This window comes from Lontra canadensis, unplaced genomic scaffold (genome assembly GCF_010015895.1).
Source record: "Lontra canadensis isolate GAN:19392208 unplaced genomic scaffold, GSC_riverotter_1.0 scaffold78, whole genome shotgun sequence".
Lineage (NCBI taxonomy): Eukaryota > Metazoa > Chordata > Mammalia > Carnivora > Mustelidae > Lontra > Lontra canadensis.
The window spans coordinates 7,598,220-7,623,058 of record NW_022631072.1 but is presented as its reverse complement, the minus strand read 5'-3'; the positions used below and the strand labels follow the sequence as shown (position 1 = coordinate 7,623,058).

Sequence of the window (24,839 nt, the reverse complement as noted above, 5' to 3'; positions counted from 1 at the left end):
TGGATTTCCATCATTTGAAATTGGCCTGCCTCCCCATTGTATGTCAGTCGTGACCACACACCCCTCTCTGTACATTTCCTGGTAATAGACCAACACACTCAGGTTTCTCTTACCAGCTCTGCTCTGAGTTTCTGCTTCTGCTGAATTTTCTCAGATCAGAAACATCCACAGGCCCTGTAAATGGTGCTGCCTCTTTTCTACATCACAATACCATGATACTTCGAATCCTAAAATACCTCAGGCAAAAATCTATGTTTTGTCTATTTGTTTTACTGAAAGTTGGGATCACAGAAGAGGGTTTAATATGGTAACACCAGAAACAAATTTAAATTGAGCACTAAATAGCCTTAGAAATCCTTTAGGTACCATACTACTGGTTGGATTATCCCGACTGGCCTCAGTTTCCCACGCTGTTGTCCCACACATCCCTTTCCTTATCAGATTTTCCCTCTCACAGTATTCTCTATCTCCTGTTGATTTTTATGCAGAGAAGTTTAATAATTTCTATATTTTTCTGGTCGGTGACTTGAAGCCTTGCTGAACTCCATCAAGGAAATTTCCTAAAAACTATTTTGTACCTAAGATAAAGCCAGCTCTTAAGATTTTTCCCAACCTGGCTACATTTAGATTTTGAAGATTTAAGATAATCTATATGTTATAAGTTAATAGAGTAACAGGGCAATAAAGCAACATATTGTGATAAAAATACTAGTATTATCTGCCTGTAATCTAGAAGCTCATCTAGTACCAAAAAATGTCTGGCATTATGTCCTATTCTGAAGGTTTTTCATAGAGGAACCAAATGACAGCCTAACCCCATGTTGCAGGTTGCATGCTTTTATTTTGTATCTATATTGTCTGTTTAGCCAAGTAATTCATATCATTTTAAAAATTCATAACATTAAACATAAATAGTATATTATTAATTATTAAATTTCAAGCTTTCTAAAAGAAGACTGTTGAAAGACAACCCTGATTATGTATGGCTATATATCAGAAAAAGGTTTTCAAGGGTGCTAAAATGTTCTTTTTTTTTTTTTTTCAAAATAGCACAAAATGTCCACGAGCAAGGAAAAATTATTTCCCCCCAACAAAAAGAAAAATTGAGATGAAAACATATTTATATGCTTGCTTGCTCTATAGTCCACTCTCAATTCTCAAGGCGACAATGGGAGAAAAGTTGATTGAATTAAGCCAACATGCTAATAAAATCTTCAGATTCTATTCTGCCAAATACGATTCACATTAAAACAAGCTACTCTCTATTTGTATTTCTGAAGAAGTAGAATCTGTCTCTTGGTTATTTTTGTTCATTTGTAGATTATATTTGCTTGAGTTTTAAGGTGATTCTGTTTAAATTGCTACTGATAAAACGGGCAAAACAAATGACCATCTACTAGAAAGAGTGAGTCTCACCGGAAAATGGAAGAGGGGAATATCAAAATATGGGAATCCGAGCTAGTCTGGGACATTTATGCGGTTTTCCTCATACTAAGAAATAGGAAGATTGGTAATAACAAGCCTCTAATGGAAAATAATTCATAGTAAATATACACATAAATGCAGCACAAGGAAAAGGAATATTAAAACAACAATCTGAGTGAGGTGAACATAACTGCAAGAAGAAAATAACTTGATTTTATTTAGGCAATATAGTTCATCCAAGTAAATTGAAGAAAATTGCATACTCAGTCATTTGTTCAGTCAGCTAATGTATCAAAGAAATAATTTCCATACCCTCCTCCAGCTGGGACATTATAAGGGCCTATCAGATATAAATACAGTTTTATGAGCTCAAAATATACTTAAAACAAATAAAATCACATCAAATACCCTAGGGTTTTGAAATATGCATTAAATGCATGTCACACTTTTCCCAAAAAGCACTGGATATACTACAGTATATTTGTACATCAAAATAATAATGAAATAATAATTTCATTGCATAACTACATAACTAAAGCAAGATAATACATATAAAAGAATTCTCTCTCTAGATCAGGCATGGAGATTACACCTTTTGAATTTTGAGGCTACGTTAAAACTACAGTGACATAAACATTAATGAATAAATAATGTTCCACAGGCAGTACTTACATATACAACACAGTGATTTTCTGCTCAATTTCCTCTTTTCTAACTGTATATTTAAAGGAGCATCATTCAAGCTACCATGTACATATAAGTGGTTTAAATGATTACTGTGTGACCAATAGCATTTTCTCAAATTGCTTTTGTAGTTGCAACCATAAAAATTTGTTGATTCTTTCAAAATCTATACTGACTTGTTTGGAATATGTGTCCAACAGACTTCTGTGTCCGTATCTGAGGTTTTACCACAATGTTGTAACTCCACCGAATTCTAAAAAGTCTATAAAACCTTACAGTTACTACCCTGGGTGGTGTGAGCAAGAGTTCACTGTATCTCCATGGTCTGTACAAGCCTTGGGGAGATGAGCAGAAGATGGAGAATTGGAGGGCCTGGGTGGCTCAATCAGTCAAGCATCTGCTTTCGCTCAGGTCATGTTCTCAGGGTCCAGTAATCGAGCCCTGCATCAGGCTCCCTACTCAGTGGGGAGTCTGCTTCTCTCTCTCCCACTGCTCCTCCACACCCACTTGTGTTCTCTCTTTCTCTCTCTCTCTCTCAAATAAATAAAATTTTAAAAAGAAGAAGAAGGAGAAGGAGGAGAAAGAGGAGGAGAAGAAGAATGTCCTGATTTAGCAAAGATGCTCAGAGGGAGATGAAAAGCCACCAACATAACAAGTGCTCACTGGGCTTCAGGATAAGTTCATTTATGCAACTCCATTTATTTATTAAGTGCCTACTATGTGCCAGGCCCAAGTGTCTTCCTTTCCTTTCATATATTGCACTGTGTTGTCATCCCTTATGTGTCTCCCTCAGCAATCCAGCACCATCACCATTACCACCTATTAAACTGAAAGTTTCTCCAAGGCTGGAAACTTGTCATATTAACTGATACACTGACATGGACTCAATAAATATTTATGAATGAATAAATAATAAAGGTATAAAATATGTAAATAGAAGCATGCTAGAAAGGCAGCAGAGAACATTCTGGAAGATGTGGCATTCTATCTGAGCCTTAAAGAAAAGAAATGGAAGAGAAGATGATTCTAGACAAAGGAAGCAGTATAAGCAAGGGCCTGGGAGGAGTGAGAGAGTGGGCATTTTGGAGAAGTTGGCAATTGAATGGGGAGAAGGGGTCTGGCTCACCACCAACCCCACTCAAATGTACCAGAACACTGGAGGTGTGAGGGCGTGGACAAGCATGACATTTTGAAAAGATCCTAAAGGTCATTCTGACAAGTACTCCTAGTTAAAGAACATTATTTATAAAGTATGTGGAGATAATAAAAAGGATGCTAAGGAAGGAGGGGAAGTAGCAGGCAAAATTGTGAAGAACTTATCTTTGGGGTCCCTTCTATCCCCTCATTTCCCTCCATTGGCCTCAATCCTCTACCCTTTTACCCATACCTCACTCATAAGGGCCCCCGTTGGTGTGGTGATTATTGCAATCTCTCCTAGCTGAGGAGGACTTCCTTAGAGGAAGTTACATTCCATTTAGTTACATTCCATCCAATTCAGCACAAATTAACTGAGAAATTACCATAGGCAAGCCAGCATGCTTGTTATGGATGCTCAGATCAATGAAGTCATCCCATCCTTAAAGATCTCACAACCTAAAGCATTTGCATTTTAATATCTAAGTACATATATCAAACACTTTTTAAAAGATTTTATTTTTCATTTGAGAGAGAGAGAGCTGCATGAGAGCACAGGTACGCTGGGGAGGAGCAGAGGAGAGGGACAAGCAGACTCCACATTGAGTGTGGAGCCTGTGGGGCTTGATCCCACGACACTGAGATTATGACCTGAGCCAAAACCAAGAGTCAGTCACTTAACTGACTGAGCCACCAAGATGCCCCTATATCAAACACTTTTAAGAATTTAAGGAATTGGGCGCCTGGGTGGCTCAGTAGGTTAAGCCTCTGCCTTCAACTCAGATCCTGTGTCCCAGGATCGAGCCCCGCATTGGGCTCTCTGCTCAGCAGGGAGCCTGCTCCCCCCCCCATCTCTCTACCTGCCTCTCTACCTACTTGTGATCTCTGTCAAATAAATAAAATCTTTTAGAAAAAAAAAAAAAATTAAAGGAATTGCCAATTGCACCAAAACATGGAGATCTTGAAGCAAATAATCATGCCCTAAATTCTTAAAATGGTCCCACTTAAAAGCATATCTGTTGTAAAATTGTTCCTGACAACTGCCAACTTCCTACTTGTTGAATATGCAATATTAAAACAGCAAAGCTCATCTGGATATGCTAAGCATCTAAAGGGGTCAATGGTTCTTTTCCAGTAGAGACATATTTTAATGAGAAGAAGAAATGATGGAGCAAAGAGTATTTGAGTAATGAGGAGAGAATTCCAGATAATGCTCCTCTCAGAAAAATCAATTATTTTCTCCCTAAACAGGCAAAACTCCAGCTCTTTCACCTCATCTCAAGCACTGTATGAAAGGCATTCTTGGAAGTGCTGTGCTACAGCAAGACCCAACGGTGAGCAAATGTACCTGTCCCTCCACCCCCACCAACTACAGCAAGAATAGCCCCTGACCTTGCTGACCAAAGGCTCCGGGACAGAAAGGCAAAGAAGAAGGGAAAAGAGGATGTAAGGGGAAGATTGTCTGGAGGACTGCAGCCTCACAGCTCAGCAGTGGTTCTGTCCAGGAAAGCATATTGCTAGCCATGGAGGAGTCACTTCTTGACCCACCGTGGGCAGCACCACCATAACATTACCTCTACCCACCTCTCTACCTTTATTTCTATTAAGCTTCCAACTCATATAATTATGCTCTAATACCTAACTGATGATGTGGCCTTCCTGTCCCCCAACCCACCCCACTCCCAGACACACATACAGTCACATTTGGATCTGCTGCTCATATTACCTGAAAGGCTATACCCTCCATCCTCAGAGAGAGAGAGTAATTTAACTCTTACACAACCTTCAAGGACTGGCTCAAGAGTGATTTTCATCAGGAAGTTCTCCCTGCTGCCTTTCAGTGTTACCACAGCATCTTGGGTACATCCTTATTAAATCAATCATACCATTCTCAAAACCCCTTAAAGTCCAAACCCTTGCTCACTCATATTAGTATCCTCAAGACTTAGTGTGAGGACTGGCAGAGAGTGGGTGCCCAGTATTTACTGAACTATGTTTGGGTGCTCACCATCTTGGGGACAGAATGTAGGAAGTACTAAGGAGGTTTCATGGGTTTCCCCAGACAGACTTGAGTGTCAGGAATCCCAAAGCATAAAGAAGTTGGGATGAGCTATGTCAACTGCCAAAAGAACAGGAACATAGTCTGAAGACCAAAAAAAAAAAAAAAAAAGAGAGAGAGAGAGAGAAGAAAAAAAAAAAAAAAAAGGAAGGAAAGAATTTGTTAAAATGAAAGGATGTGAGAAGTTGTTTTAGGACCGAAAAGTTGAAACACTTGTGTTGCATAATGCCGTAAGAATTTTCTTACTACTATGCCAGTAGACCATGAGCTGGGGTGGGGTGGGGAGGAAAAGAGGGAGTACCCCTTATTTGCCTAGGTCCCTTGGGGAAGCACATGAGAAGCACCATTTAAAAGTTTCTATATGTCTTCATATAACTACATATATAACTTCTTTATAACTTCATATAACTGCAGAGCTAATGTAATGCTGTCCACTTTGTAATATGGATTCTACTCCTCCCAAGTAATATTTTCATTGCCAATTCAAAATTCAAAATTAAAGAAGTCCCTTCAATACTGTTAAGAGAGACAATTAAATCAGGTGGCCTAAACTGGATGGTGCATTCATTACCTTCGTGGTAAACTTAGTAGTGCAAGAAATGTGACCTATTCCATGAACATGAAAACATTTAGTTGGAGAATAGGAATTTCTGCTCTTGGTCATACGGATTCCCAGCTTTGGCCCAATTCTTGGTGTAGACAGAATAGGCCTCCTTATTTTAGCAGAGTAGTGGAGCGGGAATGAGAAGAGGAGTGGAGTAAGTCTGGAGAAATAGAAGAAAGCTCATTATACTGGCCATCAAGACCAGCCTCAGCTGTGCCACTAACTATACCTTGGCCTGTCTCGGGATCAACTTCCTCAGTTTCCAAAAATAAGACAGATGGATTAGATGATATATATCCTTTTTGTAGATCCAATAACAGACCCCAATTGTATGCCTTCCATCTGTGATTCTAAATAGTCCCACATGCCTAATCAGGGAAGTTCCAAGCAGTTAGCCAAGCCAACCCACGGGCTCCCCTCCCAGGGGACCGCACCCCCTAACCCCACCTCCGGCTCCACCCCGCCTTCCGGCCCCGGCGCACGCGCGCGCGCCCCAGGCCACGTGACCCCGAGGCGCGGGGCCGCGCGGGCCGCCATGGTGGCGTCGCCGACAGGTTCCGGCTGGCGCCCTACAGCGGGCGCCAGGTTTTTCTGCACCGCGGGCCGCGGCCTGGAGCCCTTCCTGATGCGGGAGGTGCGGGTGCGGCTGGCGGCCACGCAGGTGAGTCAGCCTCACTGCGCGGCCCGGCGGGAAGGAGGGCGTCCCTGCTCCCTCCGTGCCCGGGTCCGTGTAGACCCTGGAAAGCGACGCGAGTCCCCAGCTTTCAACCCCCGGACCCACCGAGGCTACGGTCCTGGGCCTCGGAGTTCTGACACATCCTTTAATTACTGCTGGAAAGAACCGCCAGTCGTTCTCCCCTCTCCTCCTATGACCGCTCATCTCTCACGTCTGTAGTTTTATTAAGGGGGTGGGGGGAGCGTTGAGCGAAGTTATTTCCTAGATTCTTTAAAAGAAGGGATAGGGTAGTGCCTGTGGTTTGAACGAGACCTGACAGAGTTAGAAGCCTTTCTCCATCCTTTAAATACAAATGCTATCTTCAGGTTCCGTTACTTGAGTCCTGCCAGTTTCCTGATCACGACTGTATTTACTTCATAGGATTGTTGGGAGGATTATATGATAAAGGGTATCTCAGCTACACCGTAAACACCGAGTAAACAGCAGCTACGAAAGCAATACAGTCTTGGAGGCCTCGCAGTCCAACTTCTGGAGGAAGTTAACAGTTGGTGATATCTATCTGTTCATTTCAGTGAAATGAACGAGGTTTGGAACTTGAGTTTAGTTCTAGAAAATGCTGGACTGGTTTCTTGAAAGCAGAGAGAAAAGATGTAATCGAAACAGACTCCCGTAACTTGATGGGCTCTAGAGACAGTGTGAATGATGTGTTTTTGGAAAAGGAAAACTTACTAAATGAAACTGACCAAGCCACTCTAGCAACCCTTACAGCACAAACCACAAAAGGATTTTCTGCAGTGAGGGAGGTGGGGGCCTGGAGTATAGAGGGGTCATGAAAAATGGTATCGGTTTGGGTCACAGAACTTAACAGAATGCTGAATGTAGCTAATCTAAAAAAGCAACAATGTAAGAACTGCTGACATTAAGTAAGCATTTAGTCTCTGTCAGGCCCATGTTCTTAGGTCTTTACTATGTATTCACCTGCTTAATTTTCACAACAACCCTGTGAGGTAGGCTCTACATTTAACAAGAAGGAAAATGAAGCATAGGTAAGTCCAATAAATTATTCAAGTCATGTAAAGTGGTAGACCTGGAATTTAAACCCAAGCTGTCTGAACTCAGGCATGAATATATAATCATGTCCAACCCAGGCAGGCCAGAACCTGGGTCCAGTTCCTTGGCTACTGTGCAGCTGTTACATTATGCTGCACTGATTTGAGGGGGGTTGGGGGGGGGGAGAATGTTAACTTAGAATTCTTAGTATGAAAAATATAAGGCTTGACCCAAATGGAGTATTTTAATTAGAAAAATTTCCTTCTCTGCTTGTTCTCCATCTTCTCTAAAGACAAAATGAGACATGGGAGGACTAAAGGGTTCATCACAGAAACAAACAAAAAAATCAGTTAATTATAGGTACAAACTTCTTGGCAATGAGAAGAATTAAATACCAAAAGATTTAAGGATTTGTATTTTGAATGTGTATGTTTTAATGATAGATATGCTGGGACGCCTGGGTGGATTATTCAGGTAAGTGTCCGCCTTCGGCTCAGGTCATGATTCTGGAGTCCTGGGACTGAGTGCCATTATCAGGCTCCCTGCTCAGTGGGGAGTCAGCTTCTCCCTCTCTCCCTCTCCCTGCTCCTTCTGACTCTCTTGCTCACTTTCTCTCTCTAAAATAATTAAAAATCTTTAAAAAAAAATAGTAAGGATAGATATTCTTGGAAATGGAATCTGAACAAATAACCTCTGAAATTCCATCTCAGTTTCACTGATATAAACTCTCAAAAGTTAAGGCAACCCTGAAAGAATAATGATAGCATCTAACATTTATAAAGCACTTAAAGTGTGTCAGACACTTTTATGTACATTGGATATGATTTAATCCTCAAAAGAATCCTATGTGATAGGTCATTTTCCCCTCCATTTTACAAAGAAATAAAAAGAAAACTGATTGCTACATGGTGCAGCTGGGACTTGTATCTGAAGCTTTTTTGCTTTGAAGCCTGTGTGCTTTACAACTACATTAAATGATGGTGGGATACCGTCCGGAAGCATGTAGGTTATTTCTGTAACAGCATGGAAAAGAGTGTATGTAGACTTTAGAGGCCAAAGATACGTTCAAATCTTAATCTTCTTTTATAGATTTTTAAAATTTGGGCAAAATACTCAAATTTCTGAGTCTCACTTTCTTTGGATATAAAATGGAGATGATAATACCTACTTTAAAGATTAGAGCAGGGGTGCCTGGGTGGCTCAGTCTGTTAAGCATCTGCTTTCAGCTGAGGTCAGGATCCCAGGGTCTTGGGATCAAGCCCCACACTGGGCTCCCTGCTCAATGGGAAGCCTGCTTCTCCCTCTGCTGCTCCCCCTGCTTGTGCGCTCTCTTTCAAATAAGTAAATAAATAATCTTCAAAAAAAAGGATTAGAGCAATCCTTGAGATAAAGATTGATAGCATGTGGAACACAATGTCTTGCAATTAATAGGTGATCAATAAATGTTCCCAAAGAATGAGTTGCACAGTAATACTTAAAATCATTCACACGGTAACAAGAGTCTGTTAGAAATTTTGGTTTGCTTCAAGAAATTGATGTAAAATCTGAATTTACAAAACAAATTAATTCAGAAGTGATTGTTTACTTTTACAAATGAATCACACCTTTCTAATCAGTGTTCTTCCAGTTTTAGTGGAAAAACGTGGGGAGCTTGTTGAAAATGCGTGTCCCTAGTTACCACCTCCAAAATTGTTTCTTCCAGTAGAAATGGACATAAGCCCAGTCATTTGCATTTTAACTCGCAAACTCTTCCCCCGATTTAGGTGCTTCCCTGAACATGTGGCTTGCAATAGAGGATGCCTTGTGTATTCTGTTTAGCTTTTTATCCTGGAGAATTTCAAACACACACTAAAGTAGAATAGTGTCATGAATCTCACATACTCATCGACCGGCTACAAGAACGATTCCAGAGTGAATTCTGCTGCTTTACTCCTCCCATTCCACCTATGTTATTTTGAAGCAAACTTAAGATACCACTTCATCTATAAATGTTTGTCTATATAGTAGTCGTCTTACCCACGAGAGCCATGTTCCAGGACCCCCAGTGGATTGCCGAGAACATGGATAGTGCCAATCCCACATATACTGTATATACATACCCATAATAAAGTTTAATTTATAAATTAGGCACAGTAAGACATTAACAATAAATAAAATAGGACAATTATAAATATACAGTAATAAAAGTTATGTGAATGCGGTCTCTGCTCACTCTCTGTCTCTCTCAAAATATCTTATCATCCGTACTCACCCTTCTTGTGATGTTGTGACATTGCAGTGCTGAGATGAAGTGAGGTTGGAGACTTTAGGCTACTATTGACTGACTTTCTGACGATACTTCAGAAGGATGGTGGGGCTTTAGGAAGGTGGTTGACTCCGGTGACCTTACACTGTTGACCTTACGTCAGAGCGGAGGTCGGCTGCTTCCTAATCACGTGGTTGAGCGCTGTCACTGCCGGAAGCTGTAGCGCGGATAAGGGGACTATCTATATCTGGAACGAGAGAACTCCTATAGCATAGTATATATGGTATAATCTAGAAGAGAAAACATATAATGGCTCTTAAAATATAAACTGCAGTATCATCACATCTAAAAATATTTTTTTAAAGATCTTATTTATTTATTTGACAGAGAGAGCCAGGGACACAGGAAAAGAGAGCAGGAACACACGCAGGGGGAGTGGGAGAGGGAGAAGCAGGCTCCCAGTGGAGCAAGGAGCTCAAAGCAGAGCTCGGTCCCAGGACTCTGGGATCATGACCTGGGCTGAAGGCAGGCGCTTAACGACTGAGCTACCCAGGCACTTCTAAAAATGATTTCTTACCAAATATCTAGTCTGTTCAAATTTCAACTTGTCTCACTTTTGTTTTTAAGTTTGTGTATTTGAATGAGGATGCAAATAAGGGCCATGCATTATGACTGGCTGATATTCTTTTAAGTATCTTTTATTTTTCTAAAAAAAAATTTTTTAAGCCTGTTTTAATTTATAGATTTTCCCTTCACTTCTCTTCTTCCCTCCCGCCCCCCCCCCAGCAATTTATTATTTGTTAAAGAAGCAGAGTTGTTTGTCCCATAGTCTAGAGCAAGGGTCAGACAACTTTTTCTTTAAAGGTCCAGATGAATATTTTATGATTTCATAGGTCACATATGTGGATCACTTTGTGGTTTCTGTTACATGTTCTTTGTTGTTGTTTGTTTTTACATCCGTTTAAAAATGTAAAGACCATTCTTAGCAGACCTCATTCTCTGACCCTAGTCTAGAGCTATGCTATCCAGTAGGATGTGGTGGCTAGAATTAAGTTAAAAACTCTGAGTGTGGCTAGTGGTGACTGCATGGGACAGCACAGGTAATGGAACGTTTTTGTCATCATGGAAAGTTGTTGGACAACTGTGCTAGAGTTTCCCCTGGTCTAGCTATTGCCAGTTGCATCTCCATGGTGTAGTTTAACATGCTTCTCTGTCCTTTCTGTTTCCTGTAAATTGGGATCTTGTAAGTTGTATCTAGAGTTTGGTCAGATTCAGGTTAGATTTTTTTTTCCTCCTGGTGGCAAACGTTATAGGTTCCTGGGTATGTTTAATAAATATTTAATTTATATTGTATAATTAGTAAAATATATTTTATATACACACGTAATATATATTTATTTTACCTGGACTAGTTTTCTTCAAAGAAATATATTGGTAAAAATTAAGCTTTACTTTATAACAATGTTTAATGTATTAAATACTGTTATTTATTATAACAATAAGAGCAAGAATATTTTTAAGATAAAACCAATAAAATAGAAGTGTACCTAATGCCAGCTAGCCAGAAAGGCCCTGTCAGTGAATTAATTGGTCCTCATAAGCCCATATAGCAAAGACTTTTAACTTGGGTCCGAACCTGAATAAGTCAGCCAGTTTTTTATTTTTTAGTGGGATGTTGGTGATGGAGGGTAGTGGGGTAAATCTAACCAAATAACCAGATAATTGGGTTATTTCATAGTTATTTTATTTAATGGGGTAATTGTATAAGGTTGGTTTGGTTTTGTTTTTTTTTTTAAGAGTCTCTGCATTTTTTGGAGGGAAATTTCTTGAATTTTTTAAATTAAGTAAAATGTATGTTTTCAGTTCTTCTATAATGAATCAGAAAAGCTCAAGTACCACCTCAGCTCTTCATTTAGCAATTTAAAATTAATTCTAAAACAAAATGGCATCTGTAGAATTAGAACTTTGATATCACCTATCCTCCTATGCATTTTTACCTAGACTTAAACTTTTAGTTTTTGTGTTAGATTTGAATGCCTGAATTTTAAAAGAAAGGCAAAAATATTAACTGCTTAGATATGCTAGCTGACAACAGAACTGTTTTTACTTTGATAAAGACCGTTATTTCATCTTCAAAAGTGTTAGACATAAAACCAGCTAGTTTTAGACACTTGGTTATGATTTAATTCCAAATGGAAAAAACAGATTGTATATATAAATAAATTTTCAAATAACAAATATTAGGATGAAATATCCTAAAATGCCACATTTCTCCCCTGGGTATTGTAATTGAAATATGACCAATTATAAACAGTAAACTAAAGAAAAAGGTTAACACCAGCTTCAGCAGTTTTTAAACTCATAAGCACCAAAATTCATTCTCCCTGCTGTTTTAAGGTATAATACTCTATGTTTACCTTTGGTGGAGGTAATACTTTCATGATATATCATTATTTGATTCTCATAGTGACTGTTTTGCAATTTAGTAAACTACTTCTGGTTGGCTCAGTGGGTTAAGCCTCTGCCTTCAGCTCAGGGTATGATCTCAGGGAGCCTGCTTCCCCGACCCCCTACTCTCTCTGCCTGCCTCTCTGCCTACTTGTGATCTCTCTCTCTCTCTGTCAAATAAAATCTTCAAAAAAAAAAAAAAAAAAAAAGTAAACTACTTCTGATTAGATGCATATTACTTGTGAAAGGAATGTAAGCCTTATGTTAATTTTTAAATAAAGAGAATAATGCTGCTTTTGGTTTTGAAAAATATATTTAGCATTTTAATGCCTCAAAACCTTCTTACGATTTGTTTCCCCAAATAAATTAAGCCTTTAGTTCCTTTTAATTAACTTGATTTTCAATCTTGTTCTTTTGTTGCTATTCCTCCCACCTCCCCAAAATGATATTTTTAGAGGAAGTTCACTGTATAAAATGTTTCCCTTCATATTCACATAAGATAAGATCTTTATACAATTAAAAAGTACAAATTAATATCTAGGTCACTGACTAGGTTAAAATCACTGGTCTAGATGTTTTCATCAGTTTGCTTATAGAACTTAAATCTTAAAACCATACATTTTCAGTAAAATATTTCATTCAGTTCCCCCACAATCTTGGCAAGATAGTTCATGTCTGTTAGCTTGTTTTGTGACAGCTTTAATATCAGCTATTTTTTTATGTCAGGTAGCATAAAATCTAAACTTTTAAAAGTTACTTTTTAAAACTTTGTTTTCAAGTTCTAAGCATTTTGAGATACCTAGTTTTGACTTTTGTGGAAAAATGTCACTTTTGTAATGAGAAAGAAGTTCTAGAAACTAGAAGTTCTTATTTTTGTTCCTCCTTATCCCCTTAAATGTTGATTCCTAAACATTCTTCTCATTCCCTGCTTTCTCAATCTGTCTTGGTCAGCGGCACTTCTGGTACCTAAGGTGTTTGCTTTTTATTTAATTTGTTTTTCCAGATTTATTGAAATATAACTGATATATACCATTGTGTAAATTTAAGACGTGCAACATGTTGACTTGATAAATTTCATATTGTAGATGATTAACACCATAGTGTTAGCTAACACCTCCATCCAGTCACATAACTGTCATTACTTTTTTGTGGGAGAACATTTAAATCTATTAGCAACTTACAATTATATAACACAGTATTATATGCTGTAATCACCACTCTGTACATTAGATCCCCAAATCTTGTTAATCTTATAATGAAGTATTTGGGTTTTACTTGATGTCAACCCAGGGCTTCCTCTGCAGTGATTCTTCTTCATCAAGCTAGAATGGTAACCCCAAAAATTACCATCCCAAAAACTTAATTAGGCCATATCAGATCAAGAGTACAAAAATACTTGGAATTCAAGTTCCCATTGGATGGGAGCTGCCTAAACACATGGGACCCTCCAATTCCCCATTACTTCAGTTCTAGGAGATAACCTTCAAACCATCTCAGTCAGCCCATGGCCACCATTAAAGGAAATTTTTAAGACAACCCACATCCATCCTGAGCTTGAGAGAATTGGGTTGATCCCAAAAGTTTTAGGAGTCCATTGGTATTGCACACCATTTGCCATACCTCACCAGACTCTATCATCAGTGCACTTTTTATTTTCATTTTTCCTCTGGCTTTTATAACATATCCATCCTGTCTCCAAAGCCTCTTTCTATGTGATGCATATTTCTTGCTGTTGTCTCTTTTCCAGTTCCACAGCCAAGTGTCTCATTATTTCAATCTCAGTAATCTGCTTCTTCCTCCAGCATAACAATCTACACTTAGTACTTTATGCCTCTTCTAAAGTAATTTTTTTCTGCTAGCTAATTCAGTGTGTCACATCTTTCATCAAAGGTCTGTAATGGTAGACCATTACCATCTGGGGTACTCAGATTTTCATGACCATTTATCAGGCTGGGCTGAGCTACACCATCCATCCACCTGACACTGTCAGTCACATAACAAATTTTGCCATACTGACTGACAGTTTGCTTCAGCCAGCCTGTCACTCCCACCTCTGCATCTTACCCTTTCTTCTGTTAGAAACTCTCTTCCCAAATCACAGGGTTCTTTTCCGAGACTTACTAATGACGGTTCCTTATTCAGGCTCTTCATTTTACCTTGTACCTACAGCTTATCAATGCATTTATTATATTAACGTTTTTTGTTTTCTTCTGGGTTTAATTCAAGTTATTTTCTTATAAATGTTTAACATTTTAATTTGTATGCCAGTGTATAGGTATTAAATTATCATCCATCTTTAGGACACATGCTGGATGCTTCCTGGTAGACCACGAGGTAGGTGTTTAATAAACACCTACTGATGATGTTAACCTTGGGCTGGTCACCTGATTTGTCCTAGGAGTGCCTGTCCACACGCACGTGCGCACATACACACACACACACACACACACACACTTTACAAAAGGTACCATGACATAGATTGTGATCTTGGTCACTGTTTGACTTCATACAGGTTATTTAACCTATCCAAACCTCAGTTTCATAATCTAAGAAATGGGGGTGATAAAATCTACCTTAGAAGGTTGTTATAAACAAGAGTGGAAAAATGTATTCAGAGTGCCTAGCACAGTGTCTGACAAATAGTACATATTTTAAAAATGGTTGTTTTTATTGTCCATCTAGACACTGTGTGTTAATTCATTAAGAGCAGAAAAGGGAAATGATTCTTACTCTGACACAGGACTACATTAATCTTTTTTGTCTCTAGGTTGAATATATTTCAGGAAAAGTTTTCTTTACCACCTGTTCTGACTTAAATATGCTGAAAAAATTAAAATCTGCAGAAAGATTATTTTTGCTGATTAAAAAGAAGTTTCCACTTAATGTTTCTTCTGTAAGTAAAGGTATGTGTATGCCTGTTGCTTTTACCCCCATGATATATTGTATTCCAAAGTTTTCTGCTTGATAATTTGTACCCATTTTACATTTTTTAAGATTCATTCATACCTGTGGGATCATTAATTATGTCTTTTTCCATATTTCCTGAATATTATCACCATATTAATTGCATTATCAGCTAATTTTTTTCTCTTTGCAATCTGCTGCCTATTTTCTGAGTCTTAGTGTCCTAAGTCACATTTCTTCCATTTTAGTTATGTTCAGACACCGTCTCTAGAGATACATATGGTCAGATGCATTTATTTAGACCTAGGAGCATGTAATAATCCAGAATGCATGGCTTTGTAAATAGATCAAAACTGTCACTTTATACATTTTAACCAATGAATTATATAATTAGAAAAAATACTATGTAATAAAATCTCCTGCTTAGGGGACCTTAAATTTAAGGTTTTGAATAAATTTATATCCACTTATAAAGCATTACAGTTAAAGGGGGCTTAAGAGTTTCCCTCTCCACTTTCTAATTTTATAAATATGCTACTAAAATAATTTAAGGATTTTCATAGAAGCAAATGTCAGATACTACTAGACTAGACATTGCCTTAAACTTTGTTTTAATCTCTGAGATCATGTAATATTGTGCTCTGTACTAAACTGTGTCTGTAAAGATACAAATGGCAAGAAGTCAAAACAGGTCAGAAAAGTTATTATACAGCAAATCCTAAGGTGTTATACCATGGGGTCAATATAATTTACTCCCAGCATTCCACACATTCTCATCTTTAGAGAATACAGTAATTACTCTTGGGTCACCTTGATGAACCTTGTTCATCAAAAAAAGATTACAATGTATTGAGTGTGCTGGCAGTCCCTAAGTTATGAATGGGTTGTGTATCTGAAGCATTACTTTATGAAAACTCATTTTATGATGTACGCTAATGTTGTATGGTCTAAGATAGCTTCAGTATTCATTTTCTCTGTTTTTCTGAGCTCTGTTTTGCAATTTATTCTGTTTTTTTTAACTTAGTTTTTATAGGCAAGATCAGCATTATATCAAAAATCAATAATACTCTAGGTGTATGCATATATTGAAGATATATATTATCATAGGACAAATGATCTTGCTAAAATATAAGGTAATTCTATAGGAATTTTAAAATAGTTCTGATGTTAAGTATGGAGTGTAACTAAGAACTTTATTCTGCACAATATTCTTATGTTAGATTATATAAATTCCAGATGAAGGTGAACCCACTATTCATGTAGCAGTTTAGTAAAACTTATTTTAAAGAAATAAAGGTAATGGAATTTAGGGGTGATGAATGTAATAGACTGTCTTTAAGGCTTCGGTATAGGATAAATTGAGATCTTATTTATTTAGGAAACATATTTAATGAAATGCAAAGACTTGTAAATGATGGTCCAGAGAGCTGGTTGAGTGCCATTTCAATTTGGAAAAATCTTCTTGAACTTGATGCAAAAAAGGACAAACTTTCTCAAAGAGATGCTAACCCACTAAAAAGAAAAGTAGGAGAAAATGATGTCACCAATCCTAAGAAATTAAAAACAGAACAAATGCAAGAGCTACAAGAGAGCAGGGAATGCCAACCGGAAAAGCAAATGGAAGAAGAAACAGCGGAGCAAGGAGATTTTCTCATGAACAGAGAAAAATCTCAAGAAGCATTTCAGAATGAGGTAGTAAAAGCAGCTGATGACCCAAGCCAGAAGGACTTGACGTTCAGAGTATCTTGTCGCTGCAGTGGAGCCATTGCAAAGACTTTTACTGCACAGGTATGCTTCCCTCCCAGGGCGAAGTTCCGTTTTCTGAATTAACCACTCTTAGATTTAAAATGAAATGGCAGCCTTTCACAGATAACTCGGCCTAGGCAGATAACCAGGCCTAATTTCATATAATTAAATCTCCTTAAAAATGTATTTTCCTTTTTAACTTTATCTCAGATGCTTAAGAGTAATGGTATGCCATTACACGTAATGACCTCCTTTTTATACTTTCTCCCCCAAAGTTTCCTTAAACTAATAGATATCCTTGACACTTGGAAATTCTAATATTTCTGGCCTAAGCTTTTTGGGTTTTTCTTCAGTTCTGTGTTTATTAAATGATCGCTCTACACTACACCTTGTATGTGTGATTGTCGGCACCCAGACTGCAAAAACACAAATAACAACACGAAGTCTCAACTGTCTACAGGAGAGTGAACATAGTTTCCTTCAAAACGCTTTATCATTTGGCCCTTACGAAGTTCAGTGATACAAGAGCGCAGATCTGGGTCCTTTGGCCAGCCGTAAAATCAGGTAGACCCTAAAGATTGAGTCTAATGCTATCGTTCTGGTAATTTGTCAACATATAGGATTGTAGTAGCTCAAATACTTCATCTTCCACCTTGCATCTGTTTCCTAAAACCCACAATGATTATTTTTATCAATTCATGATCTGGTTATTACTAGAATCGAGATTACATATGAATAGACATCAATGCCATGGGATATGTTGGGGGTTAGAAGAGGTAAAATGCAGCCTTCTTGCCTTGAACAGAAAATGCTTTTGTGTCATATTTTAATATTGTAACCCTAAGTTACCATCAGATAGTCTGACTCATACTCTTTAGTTTTTGCTTACATTTAAATGTAAAATTTTCATTTTTAGTGTTCTTTTCTATAACTTTTCTGCTTTTTCAGGAAGTTGGAAGAGTAATTGGAATTGCTCTTATGAAACAGTTTGGATGGAAAGCAGATTTGAGGAATCCAAATTTAGAGGTATTGAATGTTTGTTTTATTTTATATGCCTGTAACCTAATTGTTTAAAGACAATGTCAACTATCTGTACTGTACTTTTCAGTTTTGCTTTAGAATTTTTTAAAAAGCATGTCTAGATGGATCCAACAGTCTATTTTCTCTTTCGCAGTAGAATAGTGCAGGTAATTTTGTAGCACTTTTCACTGTGAAAATATCTTATCCAAAGAAGATGTTTTGGGATGGAATTGTCTTGTTACAGTTGAATTTTTAAAAATTTGTTATACGGTTGCAGAGATGCTCTCTTCAATCACTATAATACGTAACAATCACTAAAATAAAAAATTCTAGCTAATGTTAAAGAAAAAAGAATGGTTAAAGTTTAAAAAAATAAAAGAATGGGAAACCAAAAGGCCCACAAAAAATCCAATATTATTTTAACAGTGACTTTGTTCAGATTCTGGGATCATGTTTTTCTCTTTTTTCTCTATTTTCAAAATGAACTTAATGAGGTTACATGAGATTTTTTTTCATTGAAACAAAGTGAAACACTTATATGGGGAAACCAGTGCTAGCTATAAAAAACTATTCTTCACAGGACCCCTGAGTGACTCAGTTGGTTAAGGGTCCAACTCTTGATTCCTGCTCAGGTCATGACCTCAGGGTCCTCTGTGCTCATCAGGAATCTGCTTAAGACTTTTTCCATCTGCACCCCCCGCCCCAGCTCATGTGGTTCTCTCTCTTTCTCTAATAAATAAGATATATATATATATATATATATATATATATATATATATGTGTATATTCTTCACTTTTATCTGATAAATTTGACAGGTAGTTTAGTCATTTTCATGATTCATTTGACCCATAAATTTATTATTCTATAGCTTTGAATGCAGTAATAGCTGACCGTATCAGAACATTTTGTGTTTTTATTTTTCAATGTTTTCATTTGATATTCTCACTTTTATAAAGTAATACCTGATGTATGTTTTTCATTAATGTCCTGAAAAATATTTTGGGGCACCTGGGTGGCTCAGGTTGTTAAGCCTCTGCCTTCAGCAGAGGGCCCTGGGATCCAGCCCCATATCCAGCTCCCAGCTCAACAGGGAGTCTGCTTTTCCCTCTCCCTCTGCCTCTCCCCCAGCTTATGCTCTGTCTGTCTCTCTCTCTCTCAAATGAATAAATAAAATCTTTAAAAAAGAGAGAGAGAAAGAAAAATATTTTGACCTCAAGAACGTTTTGACATGAGGGTGTCCTCCTTCTGTTTCTTCTTTCCAGTTCTCTTATCTTGGACTCTGCTGGTTCCCATCTCCCCATTTCCCCTTGACCCTATATCACTGCCTCAAAATTATACTTTTCTCATAGTTTAGCTCCTAAATAAATATAGCACATTTAATTCCTACCAGCCATTTAGTATAATTAATAATAGCTATTAACATAATTGACAACAGTAAAATCACACAGTAAATACTGTGACCAAAATTAACAACAGAATCAAATCTTAACAAATTTTGTTCAGCAAAATTCAGAGAAAAAAATTTACAGTGGGAGAAGCTAGTCTTAGTAACATTTAATATATAAAAATATCAGTGTATCTTTTCTTGAGTATCAATTTTAAATAGAAAAGAATCCTAATAAATACTTTTGCTAAAATAAATAATGCAAAGCACTGGAAAGTTTAGCTTTAATGATCAAGGATTTAATTTGACTCAGTGGAGTCCATTCCAGGTCATTCTTTTCTCTATAAAAATTTGTCAAAATTGGAGTAATTCTGATTAAACTATATGGTAAAAATAACCTTGGGGTCAAAGTATTAGAGATCAAATGCTCTTGAGGTCAAACAGCAGAGTTGGAATATTCCATAAACTTTATCAGACTATGAAAGTAAGAATCTAATTTTTTAAAATTTAATTGAGCTGCTAATTATACTTGAGACATTTAAATCCCCTTTATGGCCTAACAGAAGAAGGGTAGTAGAGAGGAGGAAGCTCACTTATGGATGGTAGAGAGAGAAAAGATCACCCTTGCTATGATGTCTTTGGCCTGAAGAAAATTTTGTTACCCTGGGAATATGTGTAACTTGTGATGGTCCTTTGTGACCTCCAGTCTCATTTGAAGTTAGAATTAAGGTGGGTTTAGGAAGTCTTCTCTAGCCCATAATGCTGAAAAGTCTGATCCAGTTATGATTATTCAGAGAATCTCTGGAAAGAAAGACCTCAAGATGTCTTCAGAGCATGAGTCTCCATATACCTCGTGTACCTCAGCATCTTTCTATGGAATCTACTGAAAATGTACTTTGTCTCTGCTCAAGAAAAAATATTATGGAACATCTTTCCCTATATGATAAACAAGGCCTTGAATTTTTAATTAAAATATGGATTATTTATAAAATAAAATATAAAGTAAATTAAAAAATAAAACAATTTCACAATGGAAGTTTTCCAGTTGTCAGTGCATTTGGTAAAGCAGTTCCTGTTTGGTTCTAACTTCTCTATTTGTTCTTTTAGATCTTCATACATCTAAATGACATTTACTCTGTGGTGGGAATCCCTGTGTTCAGGTAGATATTGTTCTCTAAGCTTCATGTTTGTCCCTTAAAGTCTGTAAAAGTAACAACTTTATGTTCTTATTTATAATATGAAACGTCAATATAACAGAGGGGGCTAATGGCAAAGCATTTAAGTTCTTTACTTGAGCCAGTAAAGTGCATTCTTGGTGCTTAATGCATGTGATTTAATCTGGCTGGTTGGAGCTATAAAAGATTTGATTGTAATCATTCACTGATTATGTGATTCATACCGAAAATTATATCTAATTATTTCTATTATTAAATGATTTTCACAGGCCCTTAGTCTGTTAGCATCTGGAGTTTTTATTAAAATAGAAAATACAGCACAGTTCTTAAAATTCACATGTGGACATTCTACAAATTTTATTGCCATTATTCTTTTATTGTGGGAGAATATTTCCAGTTTTTAAAAGCTACTTCAGGTATCTCTCTAATCTTGCGGAGTACATATGTGATAATAAATGCAAATGATTCATTTCCCTATTCCAAAATATTTGTTGAACACTTATCATATAACAGGTACTTTTCTAGATGCTCTGGGAAGAAAGAGCTATTGGATGAAAATAGTGATTTCAGCTCCTTGGAAGCATGTAAATGTCATTGGCATCTTCGGAACATTTTATATGCACATCCCTGTTTACATAGTATAATGTGATTTAGATACCCTTTTTCTGGATTCTAGGCATGGAATATTTGTAAAGATTATAAAAATTTAATAGGAATACCCTATTAGCTCTAAGCTCACATTTATGCATCTGTAAGCCAGGATATAAAAAAGAATGCTTAAGGTTATTGTAATAGCTCTTCTCAAGCTTTCTTGTTCATTGCATTAGAAAGATAGAAATAATATTTTGAAAACTCCTATCAAATCTGGAAACACTGATAGTAACCGTGATGAGGTAGAGGATAAAGTATGAAGTGATACATAATGGAGGCCAGTGAACTCATTTGGGAGATGTCTGCTTCAGCTCTTCATTCCATAAATTATTTTAGACAATGCAATGTCATGCTTCATTTCATCTTTTGAGAAAGATGCAAATGAGCAAAGAACAAATTTACAAAAGCAGTTTTTTTTCTAGAAAACAGATTTCAAGGGTTAGCATCCATTCAGCCCTACTTCCCATACTACATCCACATCACAGAACAGTATGTTCCTCTTGACTCCAGATCAGCAAAAAAAGTTCCTGTATATTCCACATGGGAAAGCAGGAAAGTATATTAACAATTTGAGAGAGGTTTTTCCCTCCTATATGATTAGATTTTTATAAGTCAAACACTTAAGAGTTTAAATTTTAGTTTTCCAACAAATTTACCTTCCTTTTTTTTTTTTTTTAAGATTTTATTTATTTATTTGAGAGAGTACAAGTGGGCGGAGGGACAGAAAGAGAGGGAAAAGCAGGCTCCCTGCTGAGCAAGGAGCCCAAGGACAAAGGGCTCATGATCCCACGGTATGGGGATTCCAGGGTACCCTGGGATCCTGACCTGAGCTGCAGGCAGGTGCTTAACCAACTGAACCACCCAGGCACCGCACAAATTTACCTTCCTGAAATATCACACTGGCTGGTTAGACAAGGTGCCAATTATAGAAGGCATTTTTGTAAAAAAGTTAAAATATTCCATAATTTAACAGATATTTAGCTGTATGTTAGATGAATATATTAAGATGAGTCACAGATGTGAACAGGTAAGTCATTTTTATTTATATCATGATCTTCTTTACTGTACAGTAATACTGAGTGTATCATCAAATTCTTTTCTCTGTAGGGTTCCTTTAGCCAGCAGAGCTTACATCAAGACCGCAGGCCTCAGGTCTACCATAGCATGGGCAATGGCCTCTCTTGCTGAAATTAAGGTAAGGAAAATGTTTGCATTCTTAATAATAGCAAGCTCCTTTGCATAATCAGCTGATTGGTGGACATCTTGGTTGCTTACTTTCTTGTACTTTCTTTTTCTCTTTTTTTCTATCCTTTTCTTTCTCTTCCTCTTCCCTTACATTTATGAACTGCTACAGCGATATGGTTTTATATATTGTTGAACTTCTGAGAGTATTTTGACTCTAAAAAAGCTGAGTCCAAAGATAGCGACATTTTTATTATTTCAAATCTTTTATGTCACAATCACATGGCCTGTAAAAGCTCTACTTAAATTTTAAGTTTTTCTCTGTGACTAAGATCTGAATCAATTTTTGTAAGTATTCGGTGGATAGAAGAAAATGATTTTTTTTTTTTAGTCAAGGAATGTCTGCCATATTACTGTTTTACTATCTGTACAATTCTGAAAAAGGCATTTCAAAATTTCATTAGGTTACTATATTTATATTTTTAAGTTTTTGCACTTCTTTGCCTTAGTCAGCTGCTGTCTAGTTTGCTATATGCATATTTATAACTTTTACTGTTTCATCAGGAATCATGCCTTTTTATTGGAACATAAAGTTCTCTTTATCTTGATTAATGAGTTTAAACTTAAATTTCATGTCTTACCTTTTTATTCCTTTCTTTTTCTTGGTATTTGCTGCATTTCTTTGCCACTGCTTTATTTTCAACTTTGCTTTCAGTTTGTTTTTTCACAACACACAACTATGTTGTTGTTTTTTTTTATTTAATTTTTTCAGTGTTCCAAGATTTACTGTTTATGCACCACACCCAGTGCTCCATGCAATATGTGCCCTCCTTAATATCCACCACAGGGCTCACCCCACCCCTCACCCCCCTCCCCTCCAAAACTCTCAGTTTGTTCCTCAGAGTCCACAGTCGTTCATGGTTTGTCTCCCCCTCCGATTTCCTCCAACTCACTTCTCCTCTCCAACTCCCAGTGTCCTCTGTGTTATTCCTTATGCTCCACAAGTAAGTGAAACCATATGATAATTGACTTTCTCTGCTTGACTTCTTTCACTCAGCATAATCTCCTCCAGTCCTGTCCATGTTGCTACAAAAGTTGGGTATTCAGCCTTTCTGATGGAGGCATAATACTCCATAGTATATATGGACCACATCTTCTTTATCCGTTTGTCTGTTGAAGGGCATCTTGGTTCTTTACACAGTTTGGCGACTGTGGCCATTGCTACTATGAACATGGGGGTACAGGTGGCCCTTCTTTTCACTATATCTGCATCTTTGGGGTAAATACCCAGCAGTGCAATTGCAGGGTCATAGGGCATCTCTATTTTTAATTTCTTAAGGAATCTCCACACTGTTTTCCAAAGTGGCTGCACCAACTTGCATTCCCACCAACAGTATAAGAGGGTTCTCCTTTCTCCACATCCTCTCCCAACACTAGTTGTTTACTGTCTTGTTAATTTTGGCCATTCTAACTGGTGTAAGGTGTATCTCAGTATGATTTTGCTTTGAATATACCTGATGGCTAATGCTGATGAACATTTTTTTCATGTGTCTGTTAGCCACTTGTATGTGTTTTTTGGAAAAGTGTCTGTTTATGTCTCTGCTCATTTTTTGACGTGATTATCTGTTTTTTGAGTGTTGAGTTCGAGGAGTTCTTTATAGACCTTGGATATCAGCCCTTTGTCTACAGTGTCATTTGAGAATATTGTCTCCCATTCTGTGGGTTGCCTCTTTGTTTGGTTGACTGTTTCCTTTGATGTACATAAGCTTTTGATCTTGATGAAGTCCCAAAAGTTAATTTTCGCTTCTGTTTCCTTTGCCTTTGGAGACATGTCTTTAAAGAATTTGCTGTGGCCGATGTGAAGAGGTTACTGCCTGTCTTCTCCTCTAGGATTTTGATAGATTCCTGACTTACGTTGAGGTCTTTTATCCACTTCAAGTTTATCTTTGTGTATGGTGTAAGAGAATGGTCGAGTTTCATTCTTCTCTATATAGCTGTCCAGTTTTCCCAGCACCATTTATTGAAGAGACTGTCTTTTTTCTACTGTATATTTTTTCCTGCTTTGTCAAATATTATTTGACCATAGAGTTGCAGGTCCATATCTGGCTTTCTGCTCTCCACTGGTCTATGTGTCTTTTTTTGTGCCAGTACCATGCTATCTTGGTGATCACAGCTTTGCAGTAAAGCTTGAAATCAGGCAATGTGATGCCCCCAGTTTTGTTTTTTCTTTTTCAACATTTCTTTAGCAATGTGGGGTCTCTTCTGGTTCCATACAAATTTTGGGATTGTTTGTTCCAGGAGTTTGAAAAATGCCATGGAATTTTGATCGGTATGGCATTGAAAGTATAGATTGCTCTAGGAGTATAGACATTTTAACAATGTTTATTCTTCCAATCCATGAGCATGGAATGCTTTTCCATATTTTTATGTCTTCTTCAATTTCTTTCATGA

General features: G+C 37.2%; 1 protein-coding gene across 3 annotated transcripts in view; it reads left to right on the top strand.

Moving 5' to 3' along the window:
* Positions 1-6,426: 6,426 nt before the first annotated feature.
* THUMPD2 (THUMP domain containing 2) overlaps positions 6,427-24,839 on the top strand; it is a 39,726-nt gene continuing 21,313 nt past the window's right edge. For 2 of the 3 annotated variants that reach the window (XM_032881992.1, XM_032881993.1), the window contains exons 1-6: positions 6,427-6,567; positions 15,093-15,228; positions 16,608-17,017; positions 17,924-18,001; positions 20,488-20,540; positions 22,314-22,401. In XM_032881992.1, the coding sequence (XP_032737883.1) occupies positions 6,442-6,567; positions 15,093-15,228; positions 16,608-17,017; positions 17,924-18,001; positions 20,488-20,540; positions 22,314-22,401 (891 nt within the window). In that variant the 5' untranslated portion in view covers positions 6,427-6,441. Of the gene's footprint in view, positions 6,568-15,092; positions 15,229-16,607; positions 17,018-17,923; positions 18,002-20,487; positions 20,541-22,298; positions 22,402-24,839 lie in introns of all 3 variants that reach the window. The other variant, XM_032881991.1, reaches the window with a different exon arrangement.